The 17,430-nt window shown below is 41.0% G+C and overlaps 1 protein-coding gene across 1 annotated transcript in view; it reads right to left on the bottom strand.

The window, feature by feature from the left end:
* Positions 1 to 247: 247 nt before the first annotated feature.
* Positions 248 to 17,430, bottom strand: part of LOC109631937 (A disintegrin and metalloproteinase with thrombospondin motifs 16) — a 56,798-nt gene continuing 39,615 nt past the window's right edge. The window contains exons 16-24 of the mRNA XM_020091012.2: positions 16,615 to 16,859; positions 15,926 to 16,061; positions 14,419 to 14,545; positions 3,766 to 3,970; positions 2,445 to 2,639; positions 2,256 to 2,312; positions 1,867 to 2,070; positions 1,533 to 1,680; positions 248 to 1,394 (exon numbers count right to left, since the gene is read on the bottom strand). Of these exons, the coding sequence (XP_019946571.2) occupies positions 1,279 to 1,394; positions 1,533 to 1,680; positions 1,867 to 2,070; positions 2,256 to 2,312; positions 2,445 to 2,639; positions 3,766 to 3,970; positions 14,419 to 14,545; positions 15,926 to 16,061; positions 16,615 to 16,859 (1,433 nt within the window). The 3' untranslated portion in view covers positions 248 to 1,278. The remainder of the gene's footprint in view (positions 1,395 to 1,532; positions 1,681 to 1,866; positions 2,071 to 2,255; positions 2,313 to 2,444; positions 2,640 to 3,765; positions 3,971 to 14,418; positions 14,546 to 15,925; positions 16,062 to 16,614; positions 16,860 to 17,430) is intronic.

Below are 17,430 nucleotides of genomic sequence, written 5' to 3'. Positions count from 1 at the left end.
CTTTTGTCCAAAATCAATCTGAAATGCATTATTTTTTTGCTATGTCAATGCATGTAATACACGACTGCTTCGAGTAATAAAAAACTAATAAATGGAGCCATGCCTTTTCAAACAGCTTCTTTTTGTTATTGATAAAGATTTCCAATAACCAGCTATTGTTAATTATCACTAATCAATGGTGACATAAATGATTGAGATTTTGACATCACAGATGTTTTTCTTCAAAAATAAAATAAATGTTTTGAGTAAAAAAAAAAAAGGTGCAGTTTGTCAGCATGAAATTCTATGAAACATTATACAAAATATAAGGGTAATAGGGTAGAGTAATAAAAGGACGTATTTATACTGCTTATTAATACAGTCTTCCAGCAACGCTGTATCATAAAGCCAATAAATAAAACAAACAACACTGTACATGGGTCACAAGCTCAGTTGTTCTTCTTGAGGATTTCACATTGATTTGGTGACAAAAGACAACGTTGTAGCACCACTGAGTACGAAAGCCAGTTCACACAACCAAGACCCATCGCTGAATACTTCTCTCATGTACCATACATTTCCTTTTTTTCTCTTTTTTTCTTTTATACGGCAACAAAGAGCATTCTACAAAAGTCCAGTTATTAAAGAAGCCCCCTTTGACTGTCCCCAGCCTGTTTTTTATCAAGCCTTACAGTAAAACTATGTTTTCTTACTTGTTTCTTTGAAACATCCCTTTTCATTATCAGATCCCAGATTTCCAAATTGTCAAGAATCGCAGTGCACTCCAGGGCGTATCACATGTTGTCGCGTGGCAGCGCTTTAAACCTCGTCCACCACTTTTCTCTGTTGGTCTGCCATCACCGGCCCTCGGTTGTCTGGGAGATGTTGGGTGTCCTGGGTACAGATCTGTTCTATTACATACAGTATATAAACAAAGCTGGGATTTGTCAGGTTTTCAGTTTCTTTTGGACATGTCAGTCCTATTCACTTTAATCAAGATTCCCATTTTGCGAGTTCCTCCTCATAATTCTCTCCTTTATTTGTACTGTCCTGATCACATTCCTGTGTAGTGCTGTCAGCATCAAGTTCTTCTATCCAGATGGCCGGCATCGCAGGGAGAGGAGAGGGCACTGCAACTCTCTTGCACTTCCATTGAAATGTCATTTTGTTTTTCAGTGCTCGCCACACGCTTAAAGCAAAAGAAAAAACTAAAAAACTGTCTTTTCAAGCATGGACGTCAAATATAGTCTTTTGTCTAACTACCTATCTGTGGGTGAAACAGACAGTCAGTTCATGTGATTATAGGTTTGAATTTGAACAGGACTGGCAGCACTGCTTGCCATAGAACTTGTGGTTGCAGACTCCATGCTGGGGCACCAGGTAACACCAGCTGAAGTAATCCCTGCAAGCAAGGTCTGTGGGGAAAAAAAATAAAAAATGCTTTTGAAAGTTTGTTTGTGTTCTGGCAAAGACTTTCATGCTGTAAATTCCAAGAAGAACAATTTCAGTTTGTCTTTGAGCATCAAAAATACATCATGTAAGAGCTTCTGTACCTTTCTTCTCAGGCTGTGGGCAGAAGTTGGTGTTGCAGGCCTGAGACATGGAGGGTTTAAGATGGAGTGCACAGCCAGAGGAGGCCTTCCCCTGAGCCAGACACTGGACTGTCCGGGCCTGCACTCCTCCTCCACACGTCACTGTGCACTGTAGTTAACAAAGAAACAAATCTTGGAGGTGAATTCGATGACACACAATTAATGCCTCCTCTATAAAGCTCAACAGTGTGGCTCCTGATGTAAAAATCATCCCTTTTCTGAATAATAATTAAATAATAGCTTGAATTTATATAGCGTCTTTCAAGAGATCCCTGAACGAAAAAGAGTAACTTACCTGTGTCCAGGGAGATGAATGCCAGTCTGGTCGCAGCGGAGGTTGAGGTGGATGGGTGCGCTGATGTGTGTTCCACCTGTGGACTGGCGGTGTCGTGCGGACGGGGCAATCAGCCAGGATGCAGGGCTTCTGAAGCTCTACTGTTGGCTTGGGGACGTGGTGACACTTCTTGGCAGCAAGCTCTCTGTATTTTCCTGCAGTGTCCTTTATCACAGAAACCAAAAATGTGTATGTAAGCATCAAGATACTGTATATATAAATATATACATGTATAACATGACACCAAAAAGAAAGCCATTCTTTGCATTAATTGATAGAAATGCATTTATTTATTATAAGCAAAGTTAAAGTGCAAATGTACAATATAAGTAATACATTGTGATACAGACCTTCTCTGCACATTTGATGAAGCGTGTCTGATACCCACGCCCACACGTTACTGAGCACTGAAAACAGAATAAAGAAAAACGAGAGAAAGTGAACTGATATCCAAAAAATGTCATACTTCATAACTGCTGCTTTATTCATTTTAATTCCACATATTTTCACCCGTCTTTACAACTGCTGTAGGGAATTACCTCTTGCCATGTGGAGACAAACCACTGGACCTTTCGTTGTTTCTGGCAGCGTTTAATGAAGCAGGATTCTTGACCGGCAGGTTTTGGCAGGCCTGCGCACATACTGTCTGGCAGCGTGTGTGTCTGGACTCCTGGGTTGGTGCTCGTGCACAGCACTGTCCTCTTCCTCAGGCCATTGCCACACTTACGAGAACACTGCGGAAAAAAGAGAAATGATTTTATTTAAGCTATTTAAGTGTATGTGAGAACGGAAATGTTGAGTTTCTCTGGCCAGTCTCCGTGTATAAATCATCTGGAGGAGGAGATGTGAGAACAGAGCAGAATTAATATGTTACATCCTGCCTGCTGCGTCACCCCTCACCTGAACGCTTGTTGTGAATGCGTCTTGAGTGGAGAATCTCTGGTTAGGTTATTCATATGTGAAAGAGTCTGAAAACGGCTTAAATGAAAATGTACTTAGACTCCGGCTCCAGAAAGTGCCTAAAACCTGTATTCTCTCAAATGACCATCAGAGGGCACTCCACTCGATGAGAGAAGCTCAAGCTCTCCGAAAAACTCTCCAAAACTCAAGGCTTCAAAACGACAGTCAATTATATTTGAAGTACAGTCATCTTTTCAGAAGTAGTCTTTCCACTTCCCCTCGACTACAAGAAAGGATTTATCAAAATAATACAAGATTTGACATAATGGGGCTACTAAATGACTTAAGCATAGAAAGACATGTCTCAAGCCAATGATCTGAACAAGCCAACCATGCACACTCTCCCATACACTCACATTCTCCACACAGTGACTTATTGTGCTTTACTTCCTTAGTAATTCCTTTGACACGGGCCAACTAGTCCCCCAATATCCATTCTGATCCTGTGCACACATCTCATGGCACAGCCTAAATCAAACATTTTGAGCGTGTTTCACGTCATCCAAGAAACAGGAGGCTTTGACGCACTTTGCCGCAAATTAGCACAGAGGAAGCACACTGGACTCCGTCTGTTGCAGGTAGTTAGGGACCTTTTGGGGTAAAATGGGAGTTTAACAGCGAAACGAGTCACCAGACATAATGCACAGGAATTTGGGCCGAGAACAAAACATAAGAGGTTTCAGTGGGCACACTCATAGTTTAAAGTCACTGAGATCACCGTCGTAAAATGTGGTGAAGCCATTAAGGCGAGGGCTCACTTAGCAACACATTGTGTAGAACTAGTCTGAAGCTTTGAACAGTTTTTCTAACCTCCTGTGGATAAATGTATTGTGCTACTACATCGGTATGTCTGTCATACGTCAGTGTGATATGTGGCAGATCACTTTCACACATGCTTACCTGTGACCATGGCCCCGCGGTCCAAACTGGCGGACAGCTATGCATGTTGCAGACTTGCCTCCTTGTGGGGGAGGGCTGGACGCAGTGAGAGTCAGCCAGGGCGGCTGCTTCGGACTGGCTGGTCCTCTGGACGCACTGGACCTGCCGAATCTGCTCTCCTCCGCCACAGCTTCGGCTGCACACCCCCCACTCTCCTACAGACCAGCTGGGACGACACAACACAAGGCTGCTGAGTCAACATGCACGGCTCCTCAGTCACTTATACAGGCAGGCCTGCGGGAATATACCATTGACATGATAACTGTATAGTGATGGCAGCTGCAGAGGACTCCCTGTGTTGCATCTATGCCCCTTCTCCTCTCAAGTGGCTCTGTTGTATTCTCTGCAGTGACTTCTGTCAGATGTTTTAATAATATCAACCCCAGACCATACAGTATATCTAACAATAGTTTATCATGTTAATTATGCTTTTTAGAAGAAATATTCTTAACATCAGTCTTCATATATTGCACCCCCCCCCCCTGCAGACTTTAGACAATTGTTCATGGCTGACTGCCTGCAGATCGAGTCATAAGAGCCAAAACACCAAACTATAATTTAAATCCCACTGTGCAGTTTTAAATATATTATATAATATTCCAAGACTCAAGTCATAATTTAGAGTATAAAGTTCCAATAACATAAGAATAAAGTCATAATATTATGATAATAAAGTGATTTAATGAGAGAAAAAAGGTAATGCGATTTAAGAAAAATATATTTTTTTCAGGAAATAATCGCTCTTTTAAGTTTGAGCAACTTGACAAAATTAAGTTCATAAAATTAATTGAAATCAACAACTACATATAAAGTAAAAGACCAGCTTGTCAAATATTACAGTGTATTTTATACTTCTAATTAAAGAAATAGTTCACTGATGTGGTGTTTTTAGCCCAAATGTCCTTTGATAGCCTCCTTGGAGCTGTCAAGATATATACTAAGCGTCTTTCCTTCTAATGCATCTTACTCCTCTGATTCTAACAAGTGTTACAGTTTACATTATTTTTAGTGCATATTTTCCGAGCCAGCAGACTTTATGTCTTAAGTCGCTCAATCCCAGAACCTCCTTTCCCTTCTCTCCTCCTCAAAGCTTCTTTGCCAAGCGACCCCAAGGTGCCGGCAGCCCAACCTCAATCCTTCATCACGCTCACTGTCATCCTCTCCCTCACCTCCGCCCCAGTGTGTCCACCCAGTCCCCAACACGTCGCTGTCAGCACACAGTTGTATACATGAACAGTCTAAACTTTATTTGCAGTAATGCGGTGCATCACTTGCTTGGAATGTTGTATAAGGAGGATAAGAAGACTATAGCTGTATATGAGCACGATTGAATCTAAATAAATATGGATGGAGAAATTCCATCTGGTTTCATCTATGGCTTATGTTTTGTCAGGAGGAACATTTACACTGTAGTATCACCAAGGGAAGATTAGAGGGAGGTTGAGATGAAAAGATTTCTTCGCTTTAAAATTTTAACCTAATGATCAACACGTGACTTATCTAACATGCTTACATTACATTTATTCTGCACAGAAACACAGACATCATCAATTTTTATTTTTTTGTATCATACAGTAAACTAACTAAAGGCACAGCAATTTCTAGCTAAGACATATATGGACACATCACTCTTATATTGTTGGCTTTAAGGAGACATATGAGGGTGTGTTATATAGTTTTTTTGGGATGTAAAACTTCTGAAAAAGTTAAAAAGCCCAAAGTCTGTGGAAATGAGAACCACTCTCTCTCACAGAAAACGCCGCTCCTGAAGCTCCTCGAACTCCTCGTCAGAAATCTAGAAGATGGAATCACACCTAGCTGCTAGTCTGTCACATCCCCAATCAAAGCCAGGTAAAGTGAGAAGGCTGACATTTGCCAGACATGCTGGAAGCAATCGACCAATCACAATAGAGAGGGACAGCTGGCCAATCAGAGCAGACTGGGCTTTATTGGGAGGAGGCCCTTAAAGAGACAGGAGCTAAAAACAAACTGTTTCAGGCAGAGGCTGCAAAGAGGAGATGCAGCAATTGACAGTTTAGAAAAGTGATGCCTCTGAACATTAAAGCACGTAAACCTTTTCAAATAATAACTCAAATTAAGATGATGATCCTGAAAATGAGTCAATATTTCTTATATCAGGGCTGGGCAATGAAACAATAGCAATAATTATTCATTATTCATATAATTAATTTTCTGAATACAAAGAAGAGTTTAAAACCATAACTTCACTCAGTAGCAAAATAACTAAAAAAATACATAATTATTTATCGTGATAAAATAATAAGTCTTGGCCATATCTCCAGCCTTATTTTCTATATTTTATTATATACGTTCTCAATTTATATTTCACCTAAAAATATTTAAGTACCTAAATTCAAAGGAATTTTTATTATGTAAGATAAAAGCCTGCATTAGTTAGCTGATATCATTGCTTGATTATGTCAGAACATTTACAGACTCGCAGTGTGATATCATACTAGCATCATTTATGAGATGTTATTCTGGCCGTGTTACACCACATATCAATTTTTGCACAGAAATTCAAATATAGTCGTCTGACCTACACTGGGCTAAAGGTTGTAACATGGTAGACGATAAATGTGACACGATAGAGCTTTAATTAATACTGAAAGGCACTAACTTGTACCACAGATTTATCGCCTCAATGACCTCACTGAAAGGGTCATTGGCATAATATACTGAATAAAGCCACATCAAAGTATAGACCACCGTGTGATCTCTGTCTTGGCTGCAGTCAGAAAGTGTTGTTGGTGGATGAGTAAGCATCAGACCCTTTGGACAGAAGCGCACAGGATCAGATATCCTGTGGACAGAGGGTCACAGAGCCCCTGGGATCGAAACGACACTGTCTGGATGGCTCACCAGGGCATTAAATAACCTCTGACCAGTGTTTATGGCCGTGTGTGTTTGCACTTTCACGTGTGTGTGGGTGTTTCTCTGCTTATATTTGTGTGCATCCACTCAGTGAGACCGAATGATATCATGCTCCGAATGCGAGCGGGCATCGGAAACCTTTTTCCATGATGTAATGCCACTTCAGTCCAAGTTGGTGGGTGCAGACGCAGCAAAATGAAATAACTGCAGGTCCTCAGAATAGTTTGACCTGCAGAAGATGCACTGATGACCACAGCCAGACAGTCTAGGCTACAGTGCATGTTTTGGTTGGTACAGCACATGTTTTGTCTCAGCTCACAGTTCATGCACATTGTAAGAAAGTGTTGCACTTGATGAAAAGAGTAAACACACATATACTTTGCACATGTAATAAAATCATATGTTTCAGTTTAGCGCACCCAAAATAGGATCTACAGTTTACAAAGTAACAACTGAGACAAGCTCTGGTTGTTTAAATCAAGAACAGTGATGGAGCAGGATGTAATGAACCTTTAATATGAAATTTGATGCATTACTGCAAATAACTGCAATCACACTGTGTAAGCATGAAAATGCAGCCTTGAGCTTTAGGTTTCAAATCGGAAAAGATTATCTTGGCTTATTACCATATTACTATAACCTTTTCTGCTGCAACATGAGAACTGCTTTGTATTTTAACTTGTAGTCTGATCATTTTGGCCGTTAGTACGGTTGAATGGTTTTCAGTCCGTTCAGAGAGTAGATAGTTGTCATTATTTGAGTAAAGGCTCTTTTAAATGCTTATAGCTCACTATAACTTCAGAGGCTGTAGCGTTGACAAAAGACAAAGCTTTTATTCCCTGGGGACCTTTCTCTAACCTTTCATATTGCCACTACTTGCCTCACCCTAACCCTTATCTTAACTTTAGTCTAAACTTAACCTTAACTTTACTTAACCTTAAATCTTATCTTCACCTTAAAATTCAATGATCTATGTCCCCATGATGTACCTGTACAAACAGTTTTAGGTCCCCACACATTGAGGAGTCCTAGAATAGACACACACACGCACACAGAGAGACACACTTAAGCAGCACCAGCTGTAGATAATGAAGGAGGAAGGCCCAGGAGATGAGTGTAAACAATGGCGGGATTACTTTACAGCCACTATTATCACTCCTTCCTCAACTCAGTGTAAACACACAAATCCATTAGTGAGTAACTGCTGATAAGAGCAGCGTGTAGAACTGTGTAATGGCGGAGTGTGAGAGAGAAGATATCAGAGAGAAAAGAAAGCAAAGCAGGGAGAAATATCAGAGTGGAGAATCAGTCAGCATCTACGTTGTAAGATAACCATCGGGGAGCAGGGGGGAGGGTTTGTGTACATGAAAGAAGGAGACTGTGAATTTGAACATATTTATAAATGACTTTTAAAAGATGCAGACAGTCAGACAGACAGACAAGCAGCCAAGAGAGTGTGTGTGTGTTTGTCATAAAGCCACAGCCTAATAAATCCCTGCTGAGAGATTGGAAGCACTGCAACCAGAGAGCAGCTTAGATTGATTGACAGGTATCCTTGGCTGGCTGCTTGATGGTAAAAGAGTGTGTGTGGCGGGACATGGCTGGACAGGTCAGAGGAAGGAAAAAAAAGAGGTCACATCAAAGTGTCCTGGCCATTAGGGTTATGTTTACAGCTGAGCCTGAAGCCAGCCATGGTAATGGACACAGCAGTGGAGGTCTGGCAAACTTTAGCCATGCTGTTTCTCTGTACTCTGTGTGAGTGTGTGTGAGTGTGTGTGTGTGTTTGTGTGTAAAGACAGAAGTGTCTCACAACTGACCTCAAAGGCTTCACCTATGCCTGAGTGTGCGAGACAGAGACACCCACTAGACAGACAGACCCCAACATTAGCAAAGAGAAGGGACATGTAGATTGTCTTGTCCCTTGCAAGAATGGCTGCAACGCTGGTGTGTTTAAATGTGTGTGTGCGTTGACACTGAAGCATCTGTTGCATCCCAAGAGATGAGTAAGCATTTAAGTGTTGACTGAACTTCATGTAAATGAAACACCCACTGTCTCTGACTACCAGATAATGACAGTGGGATCACACAGCGTAAATGTCGAGATAAAGCTTGACTTGTTTGGCTTGTTGGCATAAGAAGACAAACACTGTGAGCAAAATTTTCCTGATTTCCACCTTGATATACAGTCCTCCCTCCTCTCTCCTGAAATGCATGCATTCCTTTTTCCAGGATACATTTATAGGACCATAATTAAATTTTCCGTGGCAAAGAAACATAATACACTATGCTTCACATTCTGTACATATAGCAATTATATGAACATGCGTTATCTGATTTCTTTGAAGGAACACTTGACAGACATTGATACCATTCAATGAGTCTTGTTTCGATGTAAATCTGAAATTTTAAGTGTATGTTAAAGTAGTTATTATAGCTCTATATGACATTTTTGATATTCATTTTTACCAGTGCAGTACTCAGTTCTTACAGGAAGTCACAATGATTACACTTTATGTACTGTAACCAAGAGTTTTCTGTCATGAGCGCATTGGAGGCTGAAAAATGTTCATGACCCCCCGATGAGTAGATTGATTACATATTTATCAAACATGAACACTGGGGAAAATGGCCACAAAACAGCCAAGTTACATTCTATTCAAGAACATTTCCTTCTCATTGGTTTCTGTTGAGTGAGTAAAAAATGTATATCTAACAATAATAATTACAGAAATCTCTGTCTGTCTGTAGCCTGCATATCTCAAGAACCATCTTATCAGCAAGTGTGGAGGGCTCAGGGAAGTGCAGTTTCAGATTTGGTACAAATCTGACATGTGATACATTCAATATAAGCATACTTTGAATAAATAGAATATCACTGCTCTGTAGCAGCAGTGGCTGGAACTCAGCGTAAGTGTCGTTGTTGATCAAAACAACAGCAGTTCCTAAATGGCACGTTCACAGCAATGGCAACAACAACTCATTCTCCAGGTTGGGGTTCTGGGAACTGAGTCGAGCTTAACTCAACTTTGAATAAACAGGTGAACGGCTGTTTGTGCAGCAGAGGTGGTACAGCTTCAGTGTTCTGCGGACTGAATCCATCAGCCAATCTTTACTTGCTGCGGCTCAGTTTCACAAAGGAGGCTGCAACCAGTATCACAGCCCATTCCAAACAAGCAGGTTTAGAGCAGCCACTGAACTAGGTGACTTTAGGTAATTGTATTATTGTATAGTCCCTATGTCATCTCATGTCAAAAGTGAAGCTTCCAATTATTAAAAATGCTTTCTTACTTTGCTTTAATTCAACATTAAGAAGCAACACAAACGTCTGTGTAAAATCCTGATAGAGTGAATAATGTAGACTGTAGGTGGAGCGCAGCAGTAGCTATTCTAACATCACATTTTGTGGACTCCTTCATCAAAAAAGCCTCAGGACTTATTAGCGTGGGTGGAAATCATTTGTAATGCTGGCAACGGAGCACTGTGCTCACAGTACCAGCCTCTCCTGAATGTGACAGTGAAAACAAAGCAGAAATGACAACATAATAAATAATAAATGACTGCACAGGATGACACAATGAACCACAATCATGTCATTATTATTCAAAAGGTCTGGACTAACAAAGCCCTAGAGGACGCAGCCCCCTTTTCTGACAACTTTTTAAAAATATATGGTTTGTGTCAACACCATCACCATTTCATGTGGGTGAATATGAGACAGCTCTGTGGTCACCGTGCAGAATTTTCCTAGGATACCTGTTCCAAAATGGAGACATACAGAAATGGAGCAAGAGGGAAATATTCATGCACTGACACTTCTGGGGAAAAATCCCCTCTTGAGCAGCTGTTGGTTTCTATAAAACATGAGATAAACGGTAATGTTACTGGGATTCCATGATTTCAGCGCTGATTACATAATATTGGTGCCCTGTAAATACCGTATCCCAGAGAACGTTTTTTTGTGTGTGCAGCAGGTGTTGGGACACCACCAATGGAATGCAATGGAATATTAGGAGAGGGATGACCTCATAAGCACTGAGAAAAAGAGAGAAATGGAGTGAGAGGTTTGAATGTGACCTTAATGTCTGCATCATTAGATTGTTGTGGTTTTGGAGTTTTGACTGCACTAATCCCAGGGTGGGGTGCAGTAGGAACACTTACAACCATCTTGATGAGAGGGCGTAAAAAGTTGAGGTGGGAGTGAGCTTCAGAGTAACAAGACACCACCTCGTCCCCTGACTTCTTTATGTGTGCGTGTGTGTGTGTGTCTGCACTTGGCAACATGATGCCAGCAACACAAGCATCCTACATCATGACTGTGTGTATGCTGTGCATGTTACATTACATATACAGATACATACGTGCACAGACCAAAACTCCTGCAGAATCTCATATTTGTCATACCACAACAAATCACTGATCACAGTTCTTTGCTTTCGATTAGTCTGTCTGTTTTATTCCACAGTTCCTCTCTATATATTTTATTTCTATGCATTAAAAATAACTGCACATTGTTTTAAAGTCCAGGTGTCATTTCATTTTCATTCTGCAGACAGTGTCCAACTTTCTCGGCTCGAGGGTTCAAAAAGGGCACAGTGTGCCTGTCTCTGCTGTGGCCCTTCTAATAGTGAATAACAAGAGTTCATAAAGCATTTTAAGTGGCTTGGCTAGGCCACAACATAGTAAAAAAGCTTTACACACAGGGGACACAGTCACATTCAACACATGCAACGCTGACCAAGATGAGGTCAGTGTCTCAGCAAAATTCTTCTCTGCTCAAAAACCAACTTGTCAGCGATGTCCACTTTATTAGCGAGAATTTGGCTGATATTTCAGACCATTACTAAGAGCGTTCATGGGAAAACTGTGAGTAGAGGCACAGAGGAACCGACGCCTCAACAGCAGCTGTCAAAGGCCTCGAGATGAATTATCTTGTTTTTCTGTGAGAGATATACATCATGGTCATCATCATCATTTTTACATGTTACAATGCAGCTAAGATTGTCTCCATTTGGTTTGTAGTTGCGGTCAATCATCACTATGAAAATGTCAACAATAAGGACAGTGTTGTACGGATGCCCAGTACTGTTCTGTGCTTGGCTGACAGTAGCAGCCAGTAAAGTACAAAAGCACAGAGGATGTGATAAAAAATGATCAGTGGAGTGATTTATTTTACTATTTCAAACTAAGTGACTTGTTTACTTGACGTCCAAACCATTGATTGTCCACTTGTAGCTTAACAACCATTACTAAGCAATGTCATGTCAAGCTTAGGATTTTCACTATGAAGCTGTGAGCATGGCATTGTTGCAAGAATGACAGGCCCAGAAAGTATTGTCTCCAATGCCAGACATAAGGAATCATTGGGGTAATACTGTATATTTGTAACCTATAGGATTAGCTCAAGTAGCTAGCTAGCTAGATCTTAAAAAAATATCCTAGTAGCAGTCAGTTGCTAGAAACAGGAAGCTTGCGCTTGTCTACTTCTGTCCGAAATCAAAATCCCCCTGTTCAGTAATTATCAAGATCTGCCAAACCTATCATTGTAAACTGTGTATATGGGCTGTGCCAGAACATAAAGCTGGCTACGTGTCGCAAAAGTGACTAAAGGGGATCCGGGGTTAGTTTTTTTCCATCAATGCATTCCACAGGAATTTTAGACAACAGCAAATTGCAGGAAGTCCTTTCACAACATGAAACTGTTACAATTGGTGACCAGGAAAGAAGCATGCACCCTTGAGGTTATTGCACTGGTGACCTCCTTCTCTTGCAAGAGTTATGTCGGCCCAAGAGATCCTGTTTGCATATTTTCTTGGAATTGATTGCTCCAACCGAACTAGAAGAAAATGCACTCAGGGGAGGTAAAACTTCATGTAGCAGCTGTTGTAGGAATGATACACAGCATCACAGCATTGGTCACTGCACTGATGTGACAGGTATATAGACATGTAAATATTCTTTGCTCTATTCATGTATATCTGGCTTTCATGAAATCTTATCATTCACAACGTAATCTTAAGTCTCACTGATTTGTTGTCTGGCCAGAATTTTACCATTTGTGACAATGTCCAGAGCAGCAGAGACAGGGGAGGGACACCTCCCCTGTGTATATGTGTGTGTTTTTATGTACGTTTCTTCATTCATATCCTGACAGTCAGTGCTGCTCACCACTCCCTATGATGTCCAGCGCCTTGGACTGTGTTGACTGATCTTTGATCCTCTGCCCTGGTCCTGCGTGTCAGGGGTATTGACAGTGACCAAACCAAATGAGCTGAGCCAAGATCCCACAGAACCCCACCCTGAAACCACAGAAACATCAGCGGGTCTTGCTCCCACTCTCGCTCTGTCTGGTGTCGTCATATATCACAGAAAATTTGTCAGTGCTACTCAAAGTGACTGCAGTGGCCTTACACAGCATTGAGAAAAGCCCTCTTGGTCACAGCAACCTGAGAGTGAACCTCAACCTACAATAATGTTTCCTTCTTTTGTTACCAAATGCAAATAAATCTGGAGCTTGTTTCTGGCGCACTATGATGGGACAATATGTTCTGAGATTTGCTGAATTTGGAAATGAACCAACATGTCCCACCAAATAAGCTTGCAGTACATTTTGTATACAGCAGAGTATGCACATACACGCATACGCTTTGAACTACAAAGGCCTTGGTGGGTCTTGATTTAGCCAGGGAAGTGGAGTTTTCTTTTGAGCTTCGGTCCCACAGTGATGCTACATATGAAAAGATTTACAAACCCTTGGCCTGCTATGTTGAACAAACACAGAAGCTAACGGTTCCTGACGTTTAGTGATGTATCACTCCGAACTGGATGAAGACATTAACAGACTACCCAGTGGAACTTCCCCTGTCTTTCCTGTGTCTCACACGCAAGTTTTGGCCAATAGTTATTTTTCATTACAAGGAAAATGTCATCATGTTAGAACAGGTGCATTACTGGGGCTGGGAAAGGGTGGAGAACGTAGTTAACCAGCACTGTCTGACACCCTTCATTCACTTTATAATGAGGAGATAGTGTGGGAAGCTTGGAGCAGTTGACTCAACCAATACACAAGCTCTTCTGCACAGATGTGTAGGCGTTTGTGAAGAACAGTAACAAATGGCAGTCAGGAAGGAGTGAAAGAAGAAGAAGGTGGAAGGGACAGAAGGCAGAGAGACAAAAATAAATTACACCCGAAATGGTAAGAAAATAGACAGTGAGAAGGATATGAAGAGATAAAGTTGAAACAATCTCTTCTTTGGCATGATGAGCTTGAGAAACTACATCACCTCGTTTGGCTGATGGCCCTAAACCTGATCATTTGCCTCCTCCCAACATGAACATGCATGCACGAAATAGTGAGCAACTACAGCCAACAATGTTTTTGGCTACATACATAGCCTACAGGACACTTTATCTCTCCAAGTAGTTAATTGATCAACCAAATAACTGACATACCCCAAAGTCTAAAAGTCTAGAAGGACCAAATATTTAGTCTTTTTCCATCCAAAATGATGTATTAGAAAATTATGAAGAAAAAAGAGTGCACAGTTCAAATAGTTTTTAATGATGTCCAGATTGAGAGTCAGAGAGTGCAGATATCTTGATGAGGTCATTTGCAAATTTTTTTGATTCCAAAACTAAATGACAAAAGTAACACCGAGTGAAAGAGCATTCCCAGCACCAACTGCTATTACAAGCATGCACAACAGTGACATGGGGTCTGACCTGGCAGGACATGGTTGGGTGTTGCAGGGCATCAATCCAGTAGCTGGTCTTGATCTGGGATTGCAGTGGGATGTGTTCACCTGCACTCTCAAGTCTCTGTAACATGCTGACCTGGTGTTCATCTGGCCTGTAAAAGTTATACATCAATAGTTTAGCGCACACTGTCATCAAAAGAGAAATTAATTTTCATTTTGAGTTACAGTCTATTCCTGGCTGCTACTCTGCAATTATAAAGCAACACAAAAACAAAGTTACAGGACCTTATTTACTGCGATGGCTTCAATAGTAATCGAGAGGCAATATAGATGTATGTATTCTTGAGCTTGGAAGCAGCAGCTTCACAAAACCAAATTTGAAACAGTTTGTCAAGATACTGTCAACACACTAGATGTACCAATGACCATCCTTTGGTGTAAAATATGGCTTCTTCATTGTCCCCAAGAAATCCTCCCTTCCACTGTTTATGCAATGTACAAAAATGTCTGTCCCTCTAAGCTGTGAAAAACATGAATTTGATTTAATTTAACTTTCTTAATCAAAGACATTATCATTTACTTTCTCAGAGGCAATACAAAGATCATTCTATTTTGTGACTTCTTTTTCTTTGTAAATTCTGACACAAATTCTGATCTGGCAGTGTTTTTTGAATCATGTGAAACTTGAATCCCAGGTTCACAGATATCCTGGTTGGAATTTGGCCTTAGGCACGGTCAGCCTGCACATCCCAACTCATGCAGGTCAGTTAAGTCAGTCGCACTCTTTAATAAAGCAACGACCCCCAACCCATGATGGCCTAAAATCAGGACACAAAGAGGTGGAGGTGGTTATAGGGTGGACCGCCGCAAACCAGGGTGGGGAACTTTAACCTGGAGGGTCAATCAAAAGGAACATTACACTATGGGCTTTGTTCACACTCATGAAGCCAAGCAAGTGCACACACACACACACACACACAAACATGCACACATATACACCTTCATCTCCTAACTTCTGCCCTCAAATCACCATGCCAGACTCTGCACGTGTGTGTGCGCCTGCTTAATACTAGGCCTCTGGTGGGACAAAGCACACTGGTCAAAGCCATGCATGCATGTGCTTGCTTGTTTTAACGGATGTGTGTGTGTGTGCATGTAATAGCAGGTCTCCAGTAGAAGAGGTCCCATCGGTCCGAAACAAGAGCTACTAATGTCCCCTCACTAATGCTGGGAATGCTCCTCTCTTCATTTAACCTGCAGCTGCCTTATTACAGATCAGAGGGCCCATTGATCTGAAACTGTTCTCTTAATCTGTGGAGGCTGGCCCAGATTGAAAAGAGGTGATCTGCCCTTTTTTGTCAAAGCAGTAGACTTTAAAATGCAGGTACGAAAAAGCAATAAAAAGTAACATGTCACTTCACTAAACTAAACTAAACTTTTAGTACATTATTGCAGTTTGGAAAAGCACATTTCGATTAAATTTGAAGCACAAGTGTAACATGATAAGGCTACTGAAAAATGTTCGTACATACCTCCAGCACAAGTTGCAGAGCACTGGGAGCGTATGATGGCCCATGTGTAATTGTGTTTGATGTGATTCTTTTTCTCATCAGCTTTCTTCAGAGTGTATTCCCAGCGTACACCTGGGTTCCAGCCCTGCAACAATATCTACAGGAGAGAGAAAATGGGGAGAATGATCTTTTTCTTTTGTTTTTAATGAAGCAGCAAGGCGAACCCATGATTGCAACAGTTTCACTCCCTCTGGATCCAAAATCATGATTACCAATCAAATAGACTATTCTTCAAATCCCTGATACTTATGATAATGTGTTGCAGATGAGCCAAAATATTAATAATTATGTTATTATGCTTTGATTTAAGAAGATCCTCCAACATTACTCATTTTATCACAGGCAATAGGCTGATCCTCATTTATTCAATGTGACCTCAGTTTTGCAAATGTATGACTTTTATTTTTTCGTAAAGTTTGACTTTATTCTCATAATATTACAACTTTATTCTCGTAACATTGTTTTTGTAAGATTTTTTCATTTAAGTGGCCAGAATACTATTATTTGTATTATGAGTAAAGAAAGAAGGAAGTCACAGGGTCAAGGGTCAGTGATGAAAGGTCTTACTGTAAATTAAAAACAACCAATTGGCACAAACACATAAATAAGTAATATAACATTGGTCAAAGTAATTATTTACGATCCCTTACCTCGATGATCAGTGTTTCATTGGTGGGGCCAGTTGAAAAGAGGCTCTCTGGTCTGTTATAAGGTCTCTTGTATTCAAAAATGGCTCCAGCAATCGGATGTCGGCCTGGCCAGTCCACCGTCCAGTGTCCATTCAGGTAGTAGCGTCTTTGGGTGTCCCTGACTGCCAGGTATGAGCTGGACGTATTCAGCTCCACCACACGGATACTCCGAGCCCCTGCTGGGATGGTTACCACCCCATAGTACTCTGACAAGGACAACATATTAAGTTTAGCACCTGACACTGAAAATACAACAGAAATATGACACTAAACTACACAAAATAGAAGAGAGTTCTTTGGGGGATAATGTTTGCATTCCCTCGCTTTATGTTTTTTCTTAACTAGCAATGGTTTCACAAGTGAGCAGTCATCTGTATCTGTGCAGTTGTCCTGAGCACAGTAACTGGTTCCGGATGTTTCAGACACCATCATGCATAACCATACATTCTGAGCGGCAGTACTATATCAGCTTACTTCATGCTCAAAGTAAAATTCAATGAGCTGATCAATGCTACAGGGTTGCGGGTTGGAGAAGTTGAGAGGAAATGGGCTTCATATAAGAGCGTGGATAGCCAATCAGAGGCCATTCGTAAGGGGACGAGATTTGTGTTCAGTTGGTTCACATTGCCTTGGCTGATTAAACTGTATTTGTCTTTAATCTGGAATACAAGTAATTCCCATGTGTGGCAGGGACATGGTAACACAAATTTAGCAGTGTGCAGCTTACATTAACTACATTGTGCTTGGGGTGGGTTTTGGGTCGGGCTTGGTTGATCT

This window comes from Paralichthys olivaceus, chromosome 13 (genome assembly GCF_024713975.1).
Source record: "Paralichthys olivaceus isolate ysfri-2021 chromosome 13, ASM2471397v2, whole genome shotgun sequence".
In the NCBI taxonomy this organism is placed as follows: Eukaryota; Metazoa; Chordata; class Actinopteri; order Pleuronectiformes; family Paralichthyidae; genus Paralichthys; species Paralichthys olivaceus.
The sequence above is the reverse complement of the archived record's forward strand: the minus strand, read 5'-3'. Positions and strand labels throughout refer to the sequence as shown.